We start from the raw sequence: 21817 nt of genomic DNA, 5'->3' as shown, positions 1-21817 counted from the left end.
TGCATGAACGGCATCGTGGCGGGGCTCGTAGGCATCACTGGCCCCTGCGGCGTGGTAGAGCCCTACGCGGCGGCCATCATCGGCATCGTCTCCGGGGCCGTCTACTGCGGCTCGTGGCGGCTGCACGAGCGGCTTCGGATCGACGACCCCGTGCACGCCGGCGCGGTGCACGCGTGGCCCGGCTTCTGGGGCTGCATCGCGTCGGGCCTCTTTGCGTGGCCCGAGCAGGTGGCCACGCTGGGCTATACGTGGGCGGCGGCGGCCTCTTCTACACGGGCCACGGGGGCCAGTTCGGGACCAACGTGCTCGGCACGCTCGTCGCGTGCTTGCTTGGACGGTGGCCACCTCGTCCATCGTCTTCGGGTCGCTCCAGGCCGCCAAGCTCCTGCGCGTGACTGCGGAGGAGGAGGAGATGGGTGCGCAACGCCCCGACGGCACCCCCGCCACACCCCCACCTACACCCCACACCCACACCCAACACCCGCCCACTCCACCCCCCGACTCCACGCACCCCGCCCGCCCATGCCGCCCGCCCGTGCCGCCCTGCGCGCATCGCGCAGGCGTCGACCTCGCCGAGCACCTGCCTCGAGACGGCGTCACGCCTCTCAAGTCCAAGATGATGGGCGCCGTGATGAGGCACCGCGGCAGCGGCAGCGGAGCCTCGTCGCGAGCTTGCGGCGCGAGCGAGACTACCGCAACTTACGCCTGATGAGGGCATGCGACTCTCGGTGCACGGTGGCTGTGGCAAAGACTGCGTGGTGACTGCCACACGGTTCTTCTGCGATGGCGACTGGCAGCGTTATATACGACGCAGATGTGATCGAGCTACGCTTTAGTTGACTGAAGGAGAACCCTTGTGCCCTGTCGAGTAGTGGGCTTTCAGTTAGAGTTACAGAGTTTACCAATCACGCACGACGCAGTTATCGTCTCCATAGTAATTTGGTCATGAGGCATGCCGCCGCACTGCCGCCGCTTTGGGACGACGAGGAGGAGGAAGGCTCGAGACGGAGGACAAGCTCGCTGCGGCGTGCGGGCGGCGTCGCACCGCTGAGATGCTGAGCAAAGTCGCAAGGATCGGCTGCATGCTCACTCGCCGTGCTGTAGGGCTGGCGGTGCAGAGATCCTCGAGCCGCACGTGGCCGGCCTTGACAGCAGCGGCCAGAGCCTCCGACTCCTTTGCTTTGACCATTAACCGTGAGGCCTCCAGCTCATGGAGCCTGCTCTCGAGAGCTAGCTGCGCCTGCGCCTGCGCCTGCGCCATTTGCTGCTCTACTGTCGCCGCCGCGCTGAGCGACGCCACTCCAGTTGGGAGTGCCGGGAATAGCGTGGCACCCTCGCAACGGAGGCTGTGGTGGACATAAGGCACCATCGGTTGCGGCAAGCCCCGTGTCGCCCTCTCGACCGCATTGCCGACGCGAATGAACAGGGCGTTGATTTCCAGCCCGGGCGTCTCGATATGCTTCAGCAGGTGCTCAGTAAAGATGCCGTTCCGCCCAGTTCGCCGCTCGGCTGTAGTTTGCCCCTGCGCACAGCCAAATGCTACGAGCGAGCCCTTTGGGTCCATCGAGGTGAGGCCGCGGCCCAGCGAGCGATCTCCCGTGGGGAGCCTGTCGTTACGGCAGCAGTCGAGCACGAGCGCGTTGAACCGCGTCCTCCGAGCCTCCATCTCTGCAAGTAGATTGTGTGCATCGACCGCGAATCTCGGCAGGTCATCTCGGTGCTTCGGCATTTCGAGCGCGATGAGCCAGTTGGAGGCGTTGTATCTGCTCGTTGATGCCAACCACGAGCGCCTTCCGCATACCCGTCGCGTCTTGTGGGGAACACAGACCGGCTCTCATCCAGTCATCCTCTCCAACGCCCCTGTGACAGCGAGGGCGGCAGCCGTCCTCGACGAGGCAGCGCCTGGGCTGGCGGGGTACCTGGCTCGACAGGGGATCACAGGGGAGCTGACGGGGCGCGAGCACGCCGTCGCGTGCATCGTCCGCGAATTTGTGGAGGAGACCAGCCGCGACGCGACGGAGGGTACAGCCTCACGTCGGTGGAACAGATGGAATGTCGAGCTGGAGCCGCGCTACCCGGTCGTCGAGGCGTGCGGCAGGGCGCTGGAGGGTACTCTCTCCCTCGGCGCCACCTTTGTGGTGAGATACGGGATGGTGGACTGCTCGGGCCTGCACCCGAGCGCCTTCTTTCGGTCGCTACACTGGAACGTGCACGCGTACAGGCCGGGACGGAGGGGGCGCGCGTCGGGGGGCGGGGGAGGGGGGGGGGGGGGAGCGAGCTCACCCAGTCCGACGCCGTAGCTTAGGGGTCTCTGGCATAGCGAAGATGCGCAGCAGTGCCCGGGGCGCAACTCGTCGGAGCTTCCGGCTGGGGACATCTAGGAATCCATCTAGGGACTAGGCTCTAGGGAGCCCCCTGGTCGTTTCCGCAGGCGAAAGGACAAGACGGATTTTTAAAATTTAGAAAAGGGAAAATCGCTCAGACACGAGACACCCGGGCGCGCGCTAACAACATCTCCCTCCGCTCTCCGCCTAACACTGCTGGGCTCACGCGGTACTCTGCATCTACCAGCTGCGGCAGGCGCGACCGTTTCGACTGAGACAACTGACAAGAGCCACAAGAGACTCGAGGTGAGGCGATACACCACAAGGCCCCCTAGCTGACCCAACCAACCAACCAGCACCAGCACCAGAGAGTCGCAGAGGTCCGAGCCGGCCCAAGGATGCCTTCTGAAAGGTCCACTCACTTGCTCACTCCCCCGCCCCAGTTTTCCCGAGGGTCCACTTCCTCCGCCCTCCCCCACCACAGGCCCCAGTATCCCGAGGGGCAGGCGAGGGCGCTCAGTGGCAGTCAGTGCATTCCAAAGAGCTGCACCAGCGCCCGCACTCGCGAGGGAATGTCACCGGTCTGCACCTCGTTGAATGTCAGGTGCTCCATCATCTCGAGGCAAGGAAGGATCCCCACGACTGAGGCAAGGTTGGGGAAGTAGCAGCATTGGAGGGTCTCCACAATGTCCACCACGTCAAGCTGCTCCTCAGCCCTCAATGCCGAGCGCAGTCCCTCTGCCAGCGACGGCTCCTCCTCCTCCTCCTCCTCCTCCTCCTCCTCCTCCTCCTCCTCCTCCTCCTCCTCCTCCTCCTCCACCTCTGGCGACTCTGCCTCGCAAGACTCTGCCTCGCTATCCTCGCCCCCCTCCGGCCCACCTGGCACAACAGACTCAGGCTCAGCAGCCACAGGCTCCGTCTCAGAAGCCACGTCAGCACCAGCACCAGCGCCAGCACCGCCGCCATCTGGCTGGAACACGGTTGGAGCAGCTGTCACCCCTGCTGCCAGAGCGAGCAGAGCAGCTGCGACGATTGTAGCCACTGGCGTTAACGCTGGCGCCTGGGCAAGAAGCGGTGGCGCGTCGTCCGCGTTAGTCACGGCCGCGGGCTCCTCCGAGGTCGGATCGCTGTCGGAGTCCTCCGAGTCACTGGCCTGGTCGCATTCGATCTCCAGCGACTCTGTAGACACACTTGGCAGCCCATAAAGGAGCGCCGGAGCCGAGCACGCCTTGGAGACCGCCGGCACCGCAACCTTCTGGTATAGGTCTGTCAGAGGCACCGAGTCATCCTCGTCACCATCCTCGAAGAGAACCTGAAAGGAATGTGTTGGGTTAGTGTGTCTGGGGGGGGCGGGGCGTGTGCGTGACGGAGAGAGAGATCAATGTGCACCGTGAATGTCCGGTCCCTGTTCACGGCCGTGATCGTGCCATTGTACCAGCTTTCTTTGTCCGAGAAGTACACGGTCACAGGGGCTCCCTCCTTCGCCTGCGCCATCTTCAGCTTGGCAACTTGCTTGAGCAGCAGGGCTGACTCCTCTGCGAATGGCTTCTTCTTCTTGCCCTTCTTCTGCAGCTCGTCCATGAAAGGGGCAGCATCCATCCTCTTCTCTCCTCCCTTCACCTTGTCGATGTATGTGCCCACATCCTCGTCACGCACCCAGCCCGTTTGCTCGAGCGTCAGCAACCGCACGAGGAAGTCGATACCAGTCTTGGCGTTAGGGGTAGGCCGCTTGCAGATGATACAGATGGAGCCTGCCTCATGGCCATGCTCGGCTGTCAGGTCATGGAGGCTGACGTGCTCCTCGGTGGTTACGTCCGGTGGCGGTGTTCGGTGCCGTTTCATGGAGTGCTATGGATTTTGTTTTATGTTGACGGAATGAGTGACCAGACTAAGTTTTCCGCATTTCCGGGCTTGCAAAACACGTGCGGGTGTTAGGTTGCGCCGCTGCAGCGATTGCTCTTTCACCGCACTTCCAGCCTCGCTGACCACTGGGTTCCCCCATTGTTGTCACAGCACCTGGTTGGGCGCAACGGCAGCGCACGCGGCAACTTTGGCTCGCCCTGTGACGCCACGGCAACCCACAGGGTGGAAGCGGCTTCGACGCTTCGCCGGCCTCGCATCGTCTCTCGGCCATCGGCATCGGTGCAGCGAGTACTTACAAGGAGATCCTGGCTGCCCCACAGGACGCCTGCCTGCGGAAGCTGGCCACTCGAATTACCGCAGAGTCGCTCCACGGCTCGCACACGAAACCTCGGGGACTTCTTGCCGCGGGCTGCGACGAATGGCTGCTTACCTGTTTTCGGCGCGCCTGGCTCAAGGACAGCCGGGGGTTTGCAGCTGCACACATTCTTTCCTCGGCGTGGTGCGAGCTAAGTTTGAAAACTACCGCTATCGAACGCGCCTCCCCTCCCCTCCCTTTCCGTCCCTCGCCGTCGCACCCCGCTGCGGCGTTGCGCGGGGGGAGAGAAAGAAGCGCGACGCATCATGCGATGCGCGACCGCCCCCCCGGCCTGCCGTTGCGCAAGCGCCTCACTGGCCGGCCCTCACCATTTCGCGAGGCACTCGCGGGCAAACACCACCTTGTACTTGAAGCCATCCTCAAAGTCGAGCTCTGAGCCGGCGTAGCGTCCAAAGACGACGAACTCCCCCGGCGCCACGGGCATCGGGTTGTGCTCCCCGCGCGCGTTGAGCTGGCCCGGCCCCACAGCCACCACCTGCCAGGGGGACGCGCGCACGACAAGTCGGCACGGGCGTCACGTACGCCGGCTAGGGGGAGGGGCAGGGGGAAGGCTCTGCTCTGCAGTGCGCGCCTCGCCCTGCGACGGGAGCTCGCCCGAGTCGCCGAGCCCGGCGAGCGCGATTCCCGACGCTGTCTCCTCCACCGCCTTCGGCAGTCGCACCAGCAGCCGCTCGCCCGACGGCTTGAAGGTCGCGGCCGACATGACGCCTGCGCCGTCACGCACGCGTCGCAACCTCGGGGGGCGCGCGCGGGTCCAAGGGGCGCGGCGGTGCAAGCAGCCGATGACTGGCGGAGTGTGGGCACCGTCTCTAGACTGGGCGAGTGAGATTCTCCATGGAGAGGGAGGCGCCTCACCGCCCTCCAGCGTGGCCACCACACGTGAGTCAGGCAGCATGCGGTGCTTCTCGCCGAGGTAGTCGATAGCCTCGCCCTCCATCACAATCTCCTCGCACAGCACGTGGTCACCCGCCCCCACCCCCGTCGGCAGCAACTGCCCCGACTCTGGGTGCGTCAGCCCTGGGCCTGCAGCCGCCACCTCGCCGTCGCGGATCTTGCGCTGCGAGGCGGCGAGCACGAGCCCGCGCGAGGTTTCGCCCTCCTCGCTCTTGCGCAGCTTCACCAGTACCATGTTGTTGCGCGGCGTCAGCGGCGCCGGCAGCAGGTAGTTGTTCAGCCGATAGGTAGTGGCTGCCGCCTCCATCAACGCGGGCGCGGGCGTGGCGCCACGGGCATGCCGGGCGGTATCCAGCGGCAGCGGCAGCACGAAGGAAAGGCACAGCGCGGCGATGACGGGAGCCATAGGAATAGTGCGGCAGGTGGAGGAGAGGAGAGCGAGCCACGACACGAGCGGCGAGCCAGCAGTCGTGGAGCTCACGAGGTCAAAAGAATTCTTGGAGGTCCACGTCCAAGCCCTGATAAATGAAAAACCCCGTGCCGCGCCTAGACCGGAAACTCGAGCGAGCCCAAGCAGCGCCGGGACGCTCCTCTCCACCGTGATGCTCCTCGCCATCGTCGTCACCACGACGTGGCTGCGGACGGGCGTCGCCCACGACATCGTGCGCCCGCTCTCCAACGTCGCCGAGATCCCTGCCTCGCCTGCCAGGAGCGGCGTCGACCTCATCGCTGGGCAGGTGCGCGGGTAGAGCTCTCCACCATACTCTGCCGCGATCCCGGCTGCTGCGAGCACGGCGCCGCCCGGTGCGCGCGAAATGACCCCTGCCGTTCCCGCGCGCACGCAGGTCGCCGAGGAGGACGTCGAGTGCCAATGCGCAAGCACGACAAATGTGCGCGCGTCCGCCGCCGCCATGCAGCCCCGGCCCTCCCCGCCGTCGATTTCGTCGCCGTCCGTGCGCGCGCCGCCGTTCACTCTGCCGCCGCCGTCGCCCCCACTTCCGCCGCCCCCGTTTTGCGCCTCGCCGCCGCCGCCGTTCTCCTTTTTCCCGCCGCCCGCGCTTCCGTCAGTCGCGCGCGCGCGCGGCTCGCCTGCGTCGCCGTCGCCCCCCCTCTCGCCGCCGCTCCCCTCACAGCCTCGTACAAGGGTGCCGCCGTCGGCGCCACAGCCTTCGCTCGCCCAAACGGTGACCCTCCCCCATCCCCCTCGGTACTGCCCCACCTTCTTCAGAACCAAATCCTCACCCCCCCCCCCCACTGCGCCCCGAATCAGGTGCCATCGCCACGTTTCCGTCGGATGAATTATGTGGAATTGTACCCCTCGGTGGTTTCCAAACCTATTCAAAAATGGACGCTTACAGAAATCGGCAAAAATTCAACCGTCACAACAACATCATTGCGTTCAAAGTGCACAAAGGGTGGCGCGATTTCGGTTGAAATTCGCGTCACCACTCGCCGCCTCTCGCCGCCGATCGATGACGAAGAGGAAGACCGAACTTCGCCCCAACTGCGAAACGATTGCGATTGGCGTTGGCCTGAAGGACTTGCCCCGTTGCTGAATCTCGATGCACACCTTTCGCTGCGAAATTGGGAGCTCAAACCAGGTCATGTTGCCCCATTGCGGCTTGTCGGAACACACCTTTCGGTGCGGCATTGGGCGCTGGAAGGAAATCAAGTTCAGCTGATTTCAAACGCTACCCGATACTACTACTCAGCTTCGTCTTGGGCTAGCCATAGATACCTGCTTCTTGATGAGCGCACAGAGTACTTTGAGTGGCTCTGCACCGTTCGATCACGATGCTTCGGATTGCCACCGGGCTTGGTCTCCCTCGGCGGCAACTCTGCATTTCTCAGCGGCTACGAAGCCGGCTCGGCTGTCGGATACCTCTGCGTCAAATGGGTGCGCATGCTCGTGAAATCACCTCAGAGTTGCGCCTTTGCCATGGTGCCAACATTGATGGTACTCACGCCACTCGTCAACAACGACCCGCTGTTGGTTACGCACGGCATCGCGGCATTCCACTCAGGTGTCAAGGTCGCTTCTCTGATTGCAACAGACGGTTCCGTGCTCGTGGTTGCGACCCCGCTTGCTACAAACTTGCTCCTCGACCACTGCCTGGACTTCGTGCGACACCGCAATTCAGTTCAAGCGAAGCGCGAATTGGCAAAAAAGCGCCGAAGGCGGTTTAAGGCGCTGCGGAGGAAGGAGCTGCGATTGTACCGGCGGGGCTTTGGCGCCCACCTTGAAATTGCGTGCGGACGCTCGTACTGCTTTTTCAGAACGGAGAGTGGCAGGTTCGAATGGCTACCATCCTCGTCGACGCGCGTCGAGAGGCTCGCTCTGCTAGCGGAAGGTTGCATTCCAGGCGCGCGCGACGGAGGGGCGGAGCAGCGACCGCTGGCGCGGTCGCTGCTCCGTCTGTGACAGACGCGCGCTCTGCCGCTGCAGAGCGCGCGCGTCAGGGCAAGGGGCATGCGTGGCGGCGCGGGACGCGCGGCGGCGGCGGCGAGCACGCTCCGTGAGCGGTGAGGCGGCCGGGCGAGGGCGCGGCGGGTGACGGGTCAAGGGAGCAGCCCACACCCGGCGTCGCTTTTTGAGCGACGCCTGTGGTACGCCTGCGCAGGGGCCGCAGGGCGGTCAGTTGTGGGGCGAGGCGGTGCCGGCCGCGGGCCGGGTGCAAGGCGCCGGCCTCGGCGCCGCCTCGGCGCGCCGCACCCGTGACGGGTCAAGGGAGCAGCCCACACCCGGCGTCGCTTTTTGAGCGACGCCTGTGGTACGCCTGCGCAGGGGCCGCAGGGCGGTCAGTTGTGGGGCGAGGCGGTGCCGGCCGCGGGCCGGGTGCAAGGCGCCGGCCTCGGCGCCGCCTCGGCGCGCCGCACGGGCGCGGGGCGCCTCTGAGCGGGAGCCGAAGGTTTGCCGTGGTGGGAGGTGGTAGGGTGGTGGGGGTGAGTTGACTTTGCCGCAGAGGCCGTCCCTAGCTGTGAACAGCAAAACGGGACAGTATTTTACACTCTGACACCACACTAGGCACGGGACTGGCGCGCACTGGCACTAACACAGGTACACCACGGGAGCCACCTAAGCGACTCCCGCGAGGACGGCGAGGCACTTAGCTCCGTGCACTCGACCGACCGCCCTCGCCGCAGGCAAGCTCATTCACAATCTGCTCTGCGATGGCCGTGTGAAGAACGACTGAGATGCGCTGCTTGTCTGCAGCCCCAGCCAGCTCTTGGTGGTCCAAGTCACCTCATCGAGGTACTGGGCCCGCGTCAGCTTGTTGCAGCGCGTTCGCCGCCTTCCACAGAAGATCGCGCCGACCCCCTTCCTTCCCGAACCCACCGAACGACTCGAACAACAGCTGCTGCACGTCGACGTCCTTGTCCTCCCTGGCGTATGCGATGCTCAAAAGAGAAAGCGGGTACAAAACAAGAACACAACGCACTCTCTCACATGACAAGCGATCCCACGATTGCGGATGTGGGGACTACATGATTACACGAAGGGTGGAGGGGCCCGTCTGCAGAGCTAGGCGGCGCGGGCACCCCCCACTGGGGCCGAGGACAAGAAGCCGCTTGTCGCTTGCTTGTTCTTTTGCTTGTTGATCCAGTCGGTACGCTCCTTGCGCGCCTGCTTGTTGATGTTTTCGGCGTCGCCCGCCACCGCCGCCTTGGAGATCTGCTGCGTGTGGTGGACGACGAAGGAGGAGGCGCTCGCCGACGCCGCCCCATACACCGTCCGGTCCGTGTTGGTGCCCGCCGCCTCCTTGGCGAACACGTGGAGGCACTGCTTGGTGGGCGGCGCAATGCCTCCCAAAGTTTCCACGAGCACCAGCCGCGTTATGGCTTTCTTGACCCACTTCGCGTCGTAGTACTGCGCCCCCATCCACTTCCAGCCCGTATCCGTCTTGACCCACCCCTTTCCATACGCGTGGTCTTTGACCCATCCCTTTCCAGTCGAGTGGTCGAGCGGTCCGTCCCAAAAGAAATCAGACACGTCCTCGAGTCAGTCTCTCAACATCCCTCGAGCGACATCCTCCTCCAATCCATCCACAGCACTCAACACACTCAGCACACCCTGTTTTCGCCTTCGATACATACAAACATACATCCCTGAGTCGGTGGCTCGGTGCGTGAGTGAGTGACCACCCGGGTGACACAGGGTCGCGCCTCCCCCGGCACGAACAGCGAGCGGGCAGGGTTCGCGCCGCCACGCGCCAGACACGCCACACCCACACCTTTCATTCACTTCTTCTCCCCTCCGCCCCTCTGCCTGGCCAGCTGCGTGGCGACCGACCGACATACCACCCGGCCTCCCCACCTGCGTACTCATGCCGCCGCGCTGCAGTCGCCCTTGCCCTCCTCTGCTTCGGCGGACCGCCGCCGCCACAGGCAGACGAAGCCGGCGCGGAAGCTCAGGATCCACCAGCACAGAAAGAGAGCGATGCCAACCCCGTTGCCAACGGCGCCTGCGATGTCATGGCCCCAACTGTGACCGGTTGAGGGGCTCAGGAAAACGGCGTTGGCGGGCGTGCTGCGTGTTGGGGGGCCCGCACACCGGCGACGTGAGACCACGCGGTCCGGTTCTCGTACCGGCGTGCGCGAGAGAAGCCGTTGAGGTGGTTGAAGAAGAAGAGGGTGCACATGACAGTAAGACCGGGGAGCAGGAAGGAGACGTCCTGTGAGTGGGCGGGGCACAGGAGCCATCTCACAGGAGCCGTGGTGCGAGAACCGGGTTCGACGCGTGAGTCGGCTTCATGCACCTTGACCGAGAAGAGCGTGCCGGTGAGCATCAGACCCACCGACAGGTTCCAGATGGCGATCTCGTTCTGCCAGCCAGCGTCGGGCATGCCAGAGGCGTCGTGGTGGTACCCCCAGTTGCTGTGGTTTCCGAACCACTTCTGATTGTGAGGGATGGCCGGCGATTGGAGGATCAGGCCTGCGGCGGCGAGGGAGAGCGCGAGTCAACACTCCCGCTACTTAGCCGCCTCTCGGCGTTGAGCTGGCTTACTGGGCACAAAGCCAAAGAGCACGACAACGAGCACGACGAGACGCGAGGCGGCAGCCGGCGTAACGGAGGAGAGGGCTGGCATCCGTCGAAACTCGAATGAAGGATTTCCGGCAGGAAGGATTTACAACGGGAAAAAAGAAAATATCCCTATTTACGGGCGGCCTCGTGCCTCTCAAAATCCCTGTGTGGTGGCGGCGTGCCGTCCTCCCATCCCTCCCTTGGGTTGTCTGTTTTCTTTCTTTCTTTCTTTTTGCCTCTCAGAAGGGTCTGAGGTTCATGCCGAGACTCAAGGGCTAGTTCCATCTCACAGTGGCAACTCGCGTTACACAATCTTGATTTTGGTCATTTGCGTTCGAACGAGTTGGGTGCGCGGAGCACCGAGCACCGCGGGGTTGTTGCACGAGTATATGGGACACGATGTCTCAAATATGAGGGGTTTTGACTCCTACCAGCTCCTGACGCTATCCCTGGCAGCTCTAATGACCAGGATCAGTAGTGCTACAATAGAGGGTGCCCATACTAGCGCAGGAGCTGCCACACTCGCCCGGACCGTCCCTTTCTGGGTCCGGTTCCGCAGCCCGCGAGAGCCGACAGCGGGGCCGTGCCGCGGGTGCCTACTGCCGAGTGCCACAAACACTGCGCCGTCCCGCCATCACCTACAGGCTGTCTTGTGTGATGGTTGGGATGTCCAAACGCCACCATCTTGGCTCTTGCGACCTCAAACCCGCGAGCTGTATGGGTGGTCCTGACGTCGACAGACGCCCGAGGACCACGGTGAAGCTGAGCTGGAACGAGTCGACAAGTCTCGTCTGAGCCCGTGGCGGTCGCCGGCTGAGTCGCTGTGCACGGACCGGTACCTCAGGCGTCACTTCCGCAGCCTCAGGTCTCACACTCCATCACCTCCGCCGGGACGCTTTCGGTGGCACGCTCGGCGGCGAGTTTGTTGCAGCCCCACAGCGAGCGCGGCGTCGAGCCTAATCGGTCTGGTCGGTCGGCCGCACTCACCGGGTGCCAGGGAGTGCGGCCGACACGCGAGCGGTGCTTCCTGGCAGCGCGCGCCGGCTGTGGGGCTGCAACAAACTCGAGACACGCTTTTTTGGGACATTTTCGACGCTTTTGTCCCATATACTCGTGCAACAACCCCGCGGCGCGCACGGTCGTGTAGTCTGTAGAGCGCGGCCGCCGCGGCTTGCCTAGCTTGGGATGTCCGTTTTGCTTATTTTTTGGCGTGCAGAGACTTAGTTGCCACAAAAATCCATCTCGACAGAATGTACGTACGCTGCGCGAGATAAAACGGACGGCACACAGTCCGATCCAGTTGAGCACTAAACAACAGAGGAGGGACCGTCGCGGCGGTTCCAAGGGGAGAGCAGGGCCACTGCAGTGCTCCGCTACTCCGTCTCGCGCGTGATCGCGAAGCGCAGCACGCACGCGACAAAGTCGCGCGCCGCGATGCCGTTCGTGTTTCCTGCCGAGTCGAGATGGTGCCGCTCGTGGATCTCGTAGAGCGAGAGGACGAGGAGCGCCGCCCGCGCGCGGGCCGCCGCGGGGAAGAGCGAGTGGCTTGCCGACGACCACGGCGCCGCCGCCCGCCGGATCAGCGCCGCCGCCTCGCCCTCGCCGCCCGCGGCGCGCTGCAGCGGCGTCGGCTCGCCCTCGTGCAGGCTTGCGCTGCTGCGCAGCAGGGAGAGAGCGCGGGCGGTGGTGAGGCTCTCAAGGTGCGCGAGCGGCGTCCAGCCGCGGCTGGCGACCAGCCAGGCGGCGAGGTCGGCGTGGCCGCGGCTGTTTGCAATCTCCTCGGGCGTGCCGAAGAGCGTAGCGGCGCGGGAGGCGCCGTAGGAGGAGAGGAGCTTGGCGACCTCGAGGTGGCCGTTGCGGCACGCGATGAGCAGCGGGGCGGCGCCTTGGTTCGAGGCCTGGTTGACCGATGCGCTGGCCTCGAGAAGCAGCCGGGCGATGTCGACGTGGCCGCGCTTGCACGCGACGTACAGCGGCGTGGCGCCTCTGGTGTTGGCTTGGTTGACCGCCGCGCTGGCCTCGAGGAGCAGCCGGGCGCACTCGACGTGGCCGTTCTGGCACGCGATGAAGAGCGGCGTGGCGCCTCTGGCGTTGGCTTGGTTGACCGCCGCGCCAGCCTCGAGAAGCAGCGCGGCGCACTCGAGGTGGCCCTCCTGGCACGCGATGTACAGCGGCGTGACGCCGTTGTTCATGGCTTGGCCGACCGCCGCACTGGCCTCGAGAAGCAGCCGGACGCACGGGGGGTGGCCGTTCTGACACGCCATGAGCATCGCCGTGACGCCGCCGTCCATCGCTTGGTTGACCGCTGCGCCAGCCTGCTGGAGCAGCCGGGCGCACTCGACGTGGCCGTTCTGGCACGCGATGAAGAGCGGCGTGGCGCCTCTGGCGTTGGCTTGGTTGACCGCCGCGCCAGCCTCGAGAAGCAGCGCGGCGCACTCGAGGTGGCCCTCCTGGCACGCGATGTACAGCGCGGAGCCGCCGCGGCCGCCGCCCGTCGTCGCCCCGACGCTCGCGCCAGCTTCGAGCAGCAGCCGCACCGCCTCGGCTTGCCCGTGGCGAGCGGCCCAGGTGAGCAGCGTGTCTTGCTTCTCGGTGTCGAGCCGCGCGTCGAGCTGGGCCGCGAGCGACGTGCCGCGCGTCCGCCGCCCGGAGAGGAGGGCGCGCAGCGAGCCCAGGTCGCCCACCGCCAGCTCGGCGGGGCTGACGGCTGGGCCGCTCATTATCTGCCAGAAAAAGAAACGCTGCAGCGAAGAAATGAAAAGAGGCGGGCGAACATTACGAGAGCCCTCCCACCCGCCCCCCTCTCCCGCTCTTGAGCACGCTGGATCCCGGTGTACGCATCTGTCGATCTCGCCCACATGCCACAAACCACCTAGTCCTAGACAGAGTTGCCCCAAACGCTACGTACAAGACAGTAGATAGAGTAGAAGGATCTCCGACCGTACCTCCGTCTATATCTGTGGTACATGATGGTACAATACCGCCGCCACCTTGCATCTCTCAAAAGGCAGTGGCGAAGATCGCCTCGGCGGGGTCCACCGCCGCCACCTTGTCGTCCTTGCAGTACTTGCGGCGCTTGGCGCGCGGCACGTCGTCGGTGTCGTCGGGCAGCACGCCCTCGATCAGGCGGTGCCTGGTGGGCACGAAAGTCGCCACCGCCGACGCAGGCTTGACCTGCAGCGCGAGCGCCTCCTTGATCAGCTGGGCCACCACCGCGTTGGCCTGCTGCAGCCTCTTGAGCGCGGCGGAGGGGCGAAGCAGTGAGACGAGCGGGAAACGCACGAGCGGCATCACGCGGCTCACTACCTCCTCCGTGCGGCCCGCACGCGACGCCCAGCGCAGGGCGTGCTCGAGGACGGCGCTCTCACTGGCCACGACGAGCTTGTCCTGCGCGAGCACCATCGAGAAGGACGCTGCGTCGAGCTCAAACAGGCTGCCGTCCGCGACGGCCTTAGGGAGGAACACTGCCGTCAGCTCGGCGAGCGCGTGGCACGCGGAGCCGAGATGGCGGAGCCGCGATGGCGGGGATGCCACGGGCAGCGCCGCGTGCATCGCGTCCCGAAGCCGCGTCCGCAGAGTGTTGACGCCGCCCGACGTGTCCAGCCCCCGCTCGCTGAGCTGCTCCTTGAGCGCGTTCGTGTCGGCGGCCTATACACCATAGTGGGCGATATAGCCGAATCCAGCGATGGCTGTGACACGAACCCGCTCAAGGCCGCGGCGTTAAAGTCGCACGCGTGCGCGCGCAAGCAGAGGAGCAGCTCGGCGGGGCCGAGGGGCTCGTTGACGCTCTCGGTGGCGAGGAGCCACATGTTGAGGACGTCGGCCTTGCGCTGCCGTGCGGGGACGGTCACCGTGCCGCGAACGGTGATCTTGCCCTCTACGGCGGCGGTCGGGATCTGCTGGGGGGGGAGGAACTCATGCCAGCCCAAGCCCTGCCCCGCCGGCAACGTAGACATCGCAGCATCGTTGTCGCCCCTCCACTCCTTGTTGTTGGCTTTGATGGTGAACTCCACCTGCTTGCCCGTGACGTGCCCCACGTTCTTCATGTAGAGGCCGAGAGAGCCATCGTCGCGCTTCTCGGCATAGAGCCTGTGCTCGTCAAACTTGACTCCATCTCGGTCGCGAGGCCGCCAGAAGAGGTCTTTGCTCAGCGGGCCGTCGAAAGCGGTTTGGCTGCCGGTGTAGCCGGGCGACGTGATGTCAATGTCGAGGTTCGGCACGGTCACCGTGTCCTCCTTGACGTGGCTGACAACCTCGAGGATGGAGCTGAGGCCCAGCGTCTTGAAGGCGGGCTGCAGCGCGCCCATCGGCATGAGGCGTGCAAGCGCCGCCGCGGCATCCTCGCGCAGCTTCTGCCAGCCTGCGCTCGTGGCGTCAGCCTCAACGTGCTTGTCGGCGGCGGCGAGGACCAGCGCCGCCGAGCGTGCGTCCAAGTTGTTTCGCAGGGCAGACGCTGTGGAGCGAAACACTGCGCCGAGCTCCCACCGAGCCGCGAGCTCGCAGGCGCCGAGCAGGACGACCGCATCCGCCTCGTCGTTTGCGCAGGCCGCGCAGTGCAGCGACTTCATGACGTGCTCGAGGACAGAGAGCGTCGCCTCCGTCTTGATGGTGCCACTCTGAGCCTCGGCAGTGTGCGCGGCGAACATGCGCTCCAGGACGCGCGAGTTGCTTGTGAGCACGTGCCGCAGCGCAGGGACGGCTTGCTCGTCGAGAGAGAGCAGCTTGACGTCGGGCCTGAAGCTGAGCTGTGCCAGCGTTCGGCCTTGCTCTTGCAGCTCGTCTTGCAAACGGGTCACCTCCTGCGTGACTTCGCTCTCAACCGCATCCACGCACGAGTTGAACTCGGGGCCTGGCCGGACGGCACGATGCTGCCGCACGGCTCGGAGCCTGACGAGGCTGGCGGCGAGGCTCTCTGGGAGGCCCTGCTGCATATGCAGATACCGTCGCGACGGTAGTGTCCTGGAGAGTGTCCTGGAGGCCACGATGGCCGGGGGTGTGGGCCTGGGGGACAGCGCGGAAAAAGAATTTAACGACCCGCCCTCGCACAACGAGCAAGGAGGGCGGAGCTGCGCCGAAAGGCGAAAGAAGCCGAGAGAACAAGGGACCGGCAGGCGGCGGCGGCGCAGGACGAGGCAGAAGAGAATGACGCGACAGAGGAGGAAATGACAAGGGAGAGAACGACGAGAGTGGGACGGCCGCGAGGTGGCATGAAGGTTGCAGCGAGAATCGGCGAGAGACTGCGAAAAGAGATAGGAAGAGGCAGACTCCCTAGGGTGGGCGACGGCTAGCGCATCACACTCCTCTCCTTAAAATCCCTGTGTGGTGGCGGCGTGCCGTCCTCCCATCCCTCCCTTGGGTTGTCTGTTTTCTTTCTTTCTTTCTGGTGGCGGCGTGCCGTTCTCCCATCCCTCCCTTGGGTTGTCTGTTTTCTTTCTTTTTGGGCACGGGGCTGGCGCGCACTGGCACTAACACGGAAAAAGAACTTAACAACCCGCCCTCGCACAACACTGCTCACTGGGCACGGGGCCGGCGCGCACTGGCACTAACACAGGTACACCACGGGAGCCGCCTAAGCGACTCCCGCGAGGATGCAGGAAACGCGCAAGGCGACTCGTTACGTTTCGTGAAAAATGATGAAGAAATTCGTCCGACGAACAGCAATTTCGCGACTTTCGTAACACTCACAGCGGGTCATATGAGAACCGGCGACGCACGCGCAGGCACCATGCGTGGAGGCGCGCGTGTGTGGGCGTGTTCTCTGCGGCGGTGCGGGTGAGGCTTGCCGTTTGTCCGGATAATCCGACGTGCCGGCCGCTGGCATCGCGGGCCACAGCTCGCACCAGAGGGGGTGTGGTGCCGTTTGCGCCGCCGTCGCCCGAGCCGTCGCCCGAGCCGTCGCCCGAGCCGTCGCCAGAGCCGTCGCCAGAGCCGTCGCAGAATGCATGCGGCGCTTGCGCCGCATGCATGTGTTTCGCGTGCGTCGATGGGATCCCTTCGGGATGCTATCCCTATGATCCTGCCGGGCAAGCAGGGTCCGCCGCCTTCCTTGCAGCGGCTGCCTTGGCCTTCGCAGCGGCCGCGCGCCTCGCCTTTGCGGCGGCCATCGCCGCCTCAGCTGCCGCAAGTGCCGCGGCCGCGGCTTCCTCCTCGGCCGCGGCTTCCTCCTCCTCCGCCTCTGCCTCCTCCTCCTCTTCCTCCGCCTCCTCGGCCAAGCGCTCCGCCTCGACCATCTCAGCTAAAGCCGCTGCCTGGCTCTCCGCCGTGATGCCGAGCCGGATCCTCTCCTCGTGACAACTTTCGAGAAGCCTGATCAATCTCGCCTCCTCGGCCTTCTTTGCGGCCTCGGCTGTGGCTGCCTCCGACAGCACCTCGGCACCCTCTGATGGCGCCTCTGCACCCTCCACCGCCGCCTCGGGCTCCTGCGACGGCCCAACGGCGCCGCTCCCACCGCCCTTCTTCTTCTTCTTGCCCTTGCCCTTGCCGCGCTTCTCCGCCTCGACCTCCGCCAGCAGCTCCTCGGCGTGCCGCGCCGCCTCCGCCTCCGCCGCCGCCCGCTCCGCCGCCCTCTCCGCCGCCTCCGCAGCCCACGCCGCCTCCTTCGCCACCGCCTCGGCCGCCGCCTCGGCCGCCGCATGCTCCTCAAGGGCGCGCACGCACTCGGTGCTGCCCTCCTTCTTGGCAAGCTGCAGCGCTGTGCGTCCACTCGCCGTGCGCAGTTCCATGTCGGCGCCCGCCCGCAGCAGGCAGAGTACGGCCGCGGGGTGGTTTGTGTAGGCGGCGCCCATCAGTGCGGTGATGCCGTCGCTGCTCTGCAGGTCGATCGAGGCGCCACGCTGCAGCAACGTCGTGGCCAGCCGCTCGTGGCCGTAGAGGGCGGCGTACACCAGCAGCGTAAAGCCGCTCACACCCGCAACAGTGAAAGTCGCATCCACCCGCCCGCCGCCGTCGAGCCACGTCAGCACCGCCGCCTCCTCGCCTTGCTCAGCCGCCTCCACGACCTCCTCGGGGACGGCGTCCTCGCCCGTTCCGCTCTCCACGCGGCCAGAAACGGGCGCGGCAGTTGGTGCCGCCGCCGCCCCCTTGCCCGAGGCGGCATCGCCGTCCGCCCCCGCGCCGCCCGCCTCGACCGCCGCCGCGTCGCGCCTCTTAGCCGCCACCTCGCCAAGAAACGTCTTGACGGCGGCGACGCACTCGGTGTGACCCTTCTCTTTGGCGATCTGCAGCGCCGTCTTGCCCCCCGCAGTGCGCAGCGCCATGTCTGCGCCCGCCCGCAGCAACTGGAGCACGACGGCAGGGTGGCCGTAGTCGGCGGCGCCCGTGAGCGCAGTGCAGCCGCTAACGTCCTGCAGGTCGACCTCTGCCCCGTGCCGCAGAAGCAAGTCGACCACGCGCTCGCAGCCTTGGTCGGCGGCCAGCATCAGCGTGGTGCAGCCGACGCTGTCCTGAAGGTTGATCTCCGCGCCGTGCTGCAGCAGCGTCTCGACCACCTGCACGTGGTGGTTGATGGCCGCGGCCATCAGCGCCGTGACTCCGTTGCTGTCTCTCGCGTTCACCTTCGCGCCCCGCTTCAGCAGAACCTCGACCAGCTGCTTGTGATCGTGTCCGGCGGCGATCAGCAGGAGCGTACAGCCACTCACGCCGCGATGCACGCACGTCGCGTCAACCTGCCCGTCCCCGGCGAGCCACGTCTGCACCACGCCCGCCTTGCCGTTCGCCGCCGCTGTCTCGATCTTTTTCGGGATCGCGAGCGACGCAGCCTGTGACGCCGTTGAAGCAACTGCGCGCCCTTTGCCAGTGCCGGTTCGGCCGGGCATGAGGGCGTGCTGGAGGAGCGGAGGAGGCCACCCCCGCACGGGGTACCCGGTAGGGAGGTAAAGAATTCAAATAGAATCCCTTCTCTCTCGCACACAGGTTCGACACAGGTACGCCACAGTACCAAAAGAGGCACAGTCGCGGGGGCGCCTACACGAAGGCGTCGAGGTGGGCGAACGAAGGGGGGAGGCGGCAATCGATCGCCCTCACTCACCCTTACGACGCCCACCCCGGGCCCTGCGCGCCGCCTCCGCTGCACGCTTGCCCGCCTTCTTCGCCCCGAGGGGCGTGGCGTCCTGCGGAGCAGGCTCGCCCCCTCCCTCAGCCACATCAACCGCATCTCCTCGGCCTCCAACGCCTGGCCGCTAGAGGGTGTGGACCGTGAGTTGAGGAAATCGGGGGACGCGATCTACTTCGCCACAGACGGTCCCGCGCCTCGCCGCTATGACGGGGACACGCACCGCGCAGCGGCGCGTGCCACTGTCTTTGTCCGGAGTGAAAAGTCCAACGCACTCGTCGGTGACGGTGTCCCCCAACCTGCGCCGCGCTCGGCGAACCTCGACAGCGCCTTCGGTGGCATGCAGCTCTTTGCGCCTGAAGCCTGGAGAGCAGCTCCACTGCTGCTCACACGCTCTGCACAGATAGCACAGCCCACTGTGCGGCTGCCACAGCTGTGACAGCGATGGGCTCGCCCTCACTGGCCCTCAGTCACTTGTGCTGCGGCTTGTGTGAGCGACACTGCTCGGCGACTGCCGGCACACTGTGAGACCATGGGTGTGAGGTTAAACCACGCTACCAGCGCTTGGTCACATCGGCCCCGAGGTCAGATCCTTCCACTCTGTTGATGACAAGACTTGTCTACTGGCTGGAGCCGAGCAGGAGGGCCCAGCGCACAACCGCTGGTCAACTCAGGGTCCACCCCCCGTAAGTCCGCTCCGCGCCGGGAGGTAAAGAAAAGCGTGTGGGACTTCAACTTCCAAGTCCCGGAAATTGCATTTCCGAAGGCGGGGGCGGGCACCGGAGCCGGTATAGGATAAGCCGGCCCGCACACACACATGCCCTGGTGTGGGCCCCCCAACTCGACATTGCGCGTGCACACAGACACACAGAGTACTGACTTCACTGACAGACACAATAGTCACAAGTCAGTACAGGATTCCTACACACACCGTCGCCCGCGGCGGCGCGTCCGCTACCCAACCAGCCCTTCAGCAGCGCCGGGCTGTGGCTGAAGTGGTACTCGTCGAACGCATCGGGGTACTTCCACGCGTCGTACTCGGGCGTGCTCACACACTGTCTCACGCGCTGCCACAGCCGCCACGCCTCCCGTACCTACATTGAGAGGGAACCCTCTCTTCGTCGCAACCACCAATTCGCCTTCCGCCGCTTCTCTCGGCGCCGGCCAACGAGCTCCTCGCGTGTGTTGGTCGCCGTGGGGTCGATCGTCGCGGCAAGGGAGAGCCGCCTCAGCTGCTGCGACCGCCTCGCTGCTGCTCGGATTGGGAGGCGGCCCCGCGGTCTCCACGCCTGGTCACGGCACGGCACTATGGTCGGGGCAGAGGAGCGAGCGAGCAGTGCGCGCCTCGCCGGGGGAGACCGTCGGCAGCCACAACCACGAGCGAACGGTAGGCGTGCCTACGGGCGGACGGCAGCTCTCAAGGGGTTTGCCCGTCCACCACACACAGACGTTGAGGGGAATGCGCGTGCCATGGACCGAAGGTGGGTGCACGTTGAGGCCGCACCTACGAGGAGCGACCGCAGAGCATGCGGGCGTGTGCACGCACCTGCCGCCGGCCGCAACGCTGTGGCCAGCGCCCCGCGTGAAAGTACGCTGCGCCAGAGAGGTGGGCGAGGCGCTGCATCGCAACTAGCCGACCCGGCGCGGTCTCATGGGCGAAGTGCAGCGAGACCCCAAGCCCGCGGGGCACCGCCTCGGCAGCAAGCTCCTCCGTCGCCTGGACGACATACGCGTTGAGAGGGCCTGTCGCACGGGGGCGTGGGGTTGGAGGCCGTAGGCGCTGCCTCTTTGTGCGCTCCTCCGCAGAGCAGAATCGGCGACGCGGAGGCCCGCCTCGCCTTTGCCCAGCAGGGGCACCAACAGACAATGGCGGCCGCGGCCGACTCCGCGAGCGCTATCCAGGCTGCAGCGGCGGCTGTCGAGAAGGCCGAGCGGGCTCTCGACACCGCCCTAGAATTGGCACGGCCTGCAGATGCAGCGTTTGTCCGTCGTCCTCCACACCGCTGTGGCGTGGCAGACGGTGAACGAGCTAGCGTGCGGGGAGAGCGGCATTGTACACGGTGCGGAGTGCATTGCCGTTCTTAACGGAGTCGCTTAGGCGGCTCCGGTGGTGTGCCGGTGTGTGTGCCAGTCCGCGCCAGTCTGCGCCCTTGTCGTGCCAGTGTGCTGTGAGAGAGGCTTGTATTTTAAGATTCTTGCGGTGTCTCTTGGCAGCGAACATCGGGTCCCCACCCAAGGGCAACCCAAGTGGACTTCACCATTCAGGGAGGATGGTCAAATTCTTTTGCCGGTGGCTTCCTAACCCATTGACAACGGCACAGAGCAGGGTAGGAATTCACAAAAAAACCGAACACCCGGAGTCCGCAAACCCAGCGAAAATTTCTTCTTGGCGTGCCCGGCACGTCCGCAATCCGACCCGGTTTGTCGCTTACCGCTTTTGATGGTGCTGCCCGAGGCATGCTGCGCCTGGGCGGCCAGGTGCGTGCGGTGCACCGGGCCGCTGGTGAGTGATGAGAGGAACACCGACGATGAAGACGAGATGTCGCTCAAGGGCTCCTTCTCCGGGCCAGCGGCACAGCACCGCAAGCTCTCCATGCTCGTCGCCCGGTCGGGCGTCGACCGCTCTCTGCTGGTGGACGGAGCGGTTCCGGTTGAGGCGGAAATTGGAGTTTGCGGGCGCGGCCTGGTCTTGTGGGAGGGCCTCGCGTGGAAGAAGCTCAAGCGGGCGACAGTGCCTGTGGTCGGCACAGTCGCCGGCAAGAGTGGCTGGGGCAAGCGATTGATTCGTCTGTACCCTGGCTGGTTGGAGTGGCTCGATGTGGAGGGCGAGGAGCTCAAGGGCGTGGCCCCGCTCCTCGTACCGCCGGCGATCGACGCCGAGGAGCCGCACCTCCTGCAGATCGGCTTTTTCAGTGAGTCGCGCGACAAGGGAGCGCCAACCGCACACAAGCGCTGCCTCAAGGTGGAGTCCTCCCGCGCTTCTGGCCCGCCTCTGCGACTCTCACGCGCCTCCTCGACCTCCTACACTTCTTCCCGCCCGCGCCCGCCCTCGCGCACCACAGGTGTCCTTCACCGCGTGGGGTGCCGAAAAGTACCACGCGGGCGTCGGTGCGAACCACGAGGCGTACACCTTCTCGCCGCCGGACGAGAACGAGGTGTGGCGCTTCCAGCAGGCCTTCCACGCCGCGGTCGAGCCGGCGGGCCTGCTGGGCGTCAGCGCCCGTGAGCGCGAGGCGTCCTCGGCAGAGGCTCCCACCTCGGGAGAGGCCGGCGAGGGCGGGGTGGCC

General features: G+C 65.7%; 7 protein-coding genes across 7 annotated transcripts; 2 read left to right on the top strand and 5 right to left on the bottom strand.

Annotated features, from left to right (window-relative positions):
- Window positions 1-3: 3 nt before the first annotated feature.
- Window positions 4-709, top strand: AMT12 (putative ammonium transporter; the record flags this gene model as incomplete). Its single annotated transcript, XM_005793917.1, has 3 exons — window positions 4-228; window positions 374-416; window positions 561-709. 3 exons carry the CDS (start codon window positions 4-6, stop codon window positions 707-709), a joined length of 417 nt encoding a protein of 138 aa, XP_005793974.1.
- Window positions 710-879: 170 nt separating this feature from the next.
- On the bottom strand, window positions 880-1666 carry EMIHUDRAFT_193893 (hypothetical protein; the record flags this gene model as incomplete). Its single annotated transcript, XM_005793916.1, has 2 exons — window positions 880-972; window positions 1046-1666. The coding sequence occupies 2 exons, from the start codon at window positions 1664-1666 to the stop codon at window positions 880-882; spliced, it is 714 nt and encodes a 237-aa protein (XP_005793973.1).
- Window positions 1667-3178: 1512 nt separating this feature from the next.
- On the bottom strand, window positions 3179-4166 carry EMIHUDRAFT_447388 (hypothetical protein; the record flags this gene model as incomplete). Its single annotated transcript, XM_005793915.1, has 3 exons — window positions 3179-3192; window positions 3270-3636; window positions 3714-4166. 3 exons carry the CDS (start codon window positions 4164-4166, stop codon window positions 3179-3181), a joined length of 834 nt encoding a protein of 277 aa, XP_005793972.1.
- A 701-nt stretch (window positions 4167-4867) lies between these two features.
- Window positions 4868-5764, bottom strand: EMIHUDRAFT_308169 (hypothetical protein; the record flags this gene model as incomplete). The annotated part of the gene is made up of 3 exons (XM_005793914.1): window positions 4868-5038; window positions 5207-5271; window positions 5419-5764. The coding sequence occupies 3 exons, from the start codon at window positions 5762-5764 to the stop codon at window positions 4868-4870; spliced, it is 582 nt and encodes a 193-aa protein (XP_005793971.1).
- A 295-nt stretch (window positions 5765-6059) lies between these two features.
- On the top strand, window positions 6060-6891 carry EMIHUDRAFT_193890 (hypothetical protein; the record flags this gene model as incomplete). The annotated part of the gene is made up of 4 exons (XM_005793913.1): window positions 6060-6194; window positions 6303-6347; window positions 6602-6641; window positions 6728-6891. The coding sequence occupies 4 exons, from the start codon at window positions 6060-6062 to the stop codon at window positions 6889-6891; spliced, it is 384 nt and encodes a 127-aa protein (XP_005793970.1).
- A 4837-nt stretch (window positions 6892-11728) lies between these two features.
- On the bottom strand, window positions 11729-13175 carry EMIHUDRAFT_431695 (hypothetical protein; the record flags this gene model as incomplete). The annotated part of the gene is made up of 2 exons (XM_005793912.1): window positions 11729-12930; window positions 12951-13175. Coding segments are annotated over 2 exons (980 nt in total), but the record flags the coding sequence as incomplete, so codon positions are not given.
- Window positions 13176-16022: 2847 nt separating this feature from the next.
- Window positions 16023-18294, bottom strand: EMIHUDRAFT_193885 (hypothetical protein; the record flags this gene model as incomplete). Its single annotated transcript, XM_005793911.1, has 3 exons — window positions 16023-16049; window positions 16708-16995; window positions 18259-18294. The coding sequence occupies 3 exons, from the start codon at window positions 18292-18294 to the stop codon at window positions 16023-16025; spliced, it is 351 nt and encodes a 116-aa protein (XP_005793968.1).
- Between the last annotated feature and the right edge of the window lie 3523 nt (window positions 18295-21817).

This window comes from Emiliania huxleyi (assembly GCF_000372725.1).
Source record: "Emiliania huxleyi CCMP1516 unplaced genomic scaffold EMIHUscaffold_1, whole genome shotgun sequence".
In the NCBI taxonomy this organism is placed as follows: Eukaryota; Haptophyta; order Isochrysidales; family Noelaerhabdaceae; genus Emiliania; species Emiliania huxleyi.
Note: the sequence above shows the minus strand (reverse complement) of the source record. Positions and strands in the feature narration are given on the sequence as shown.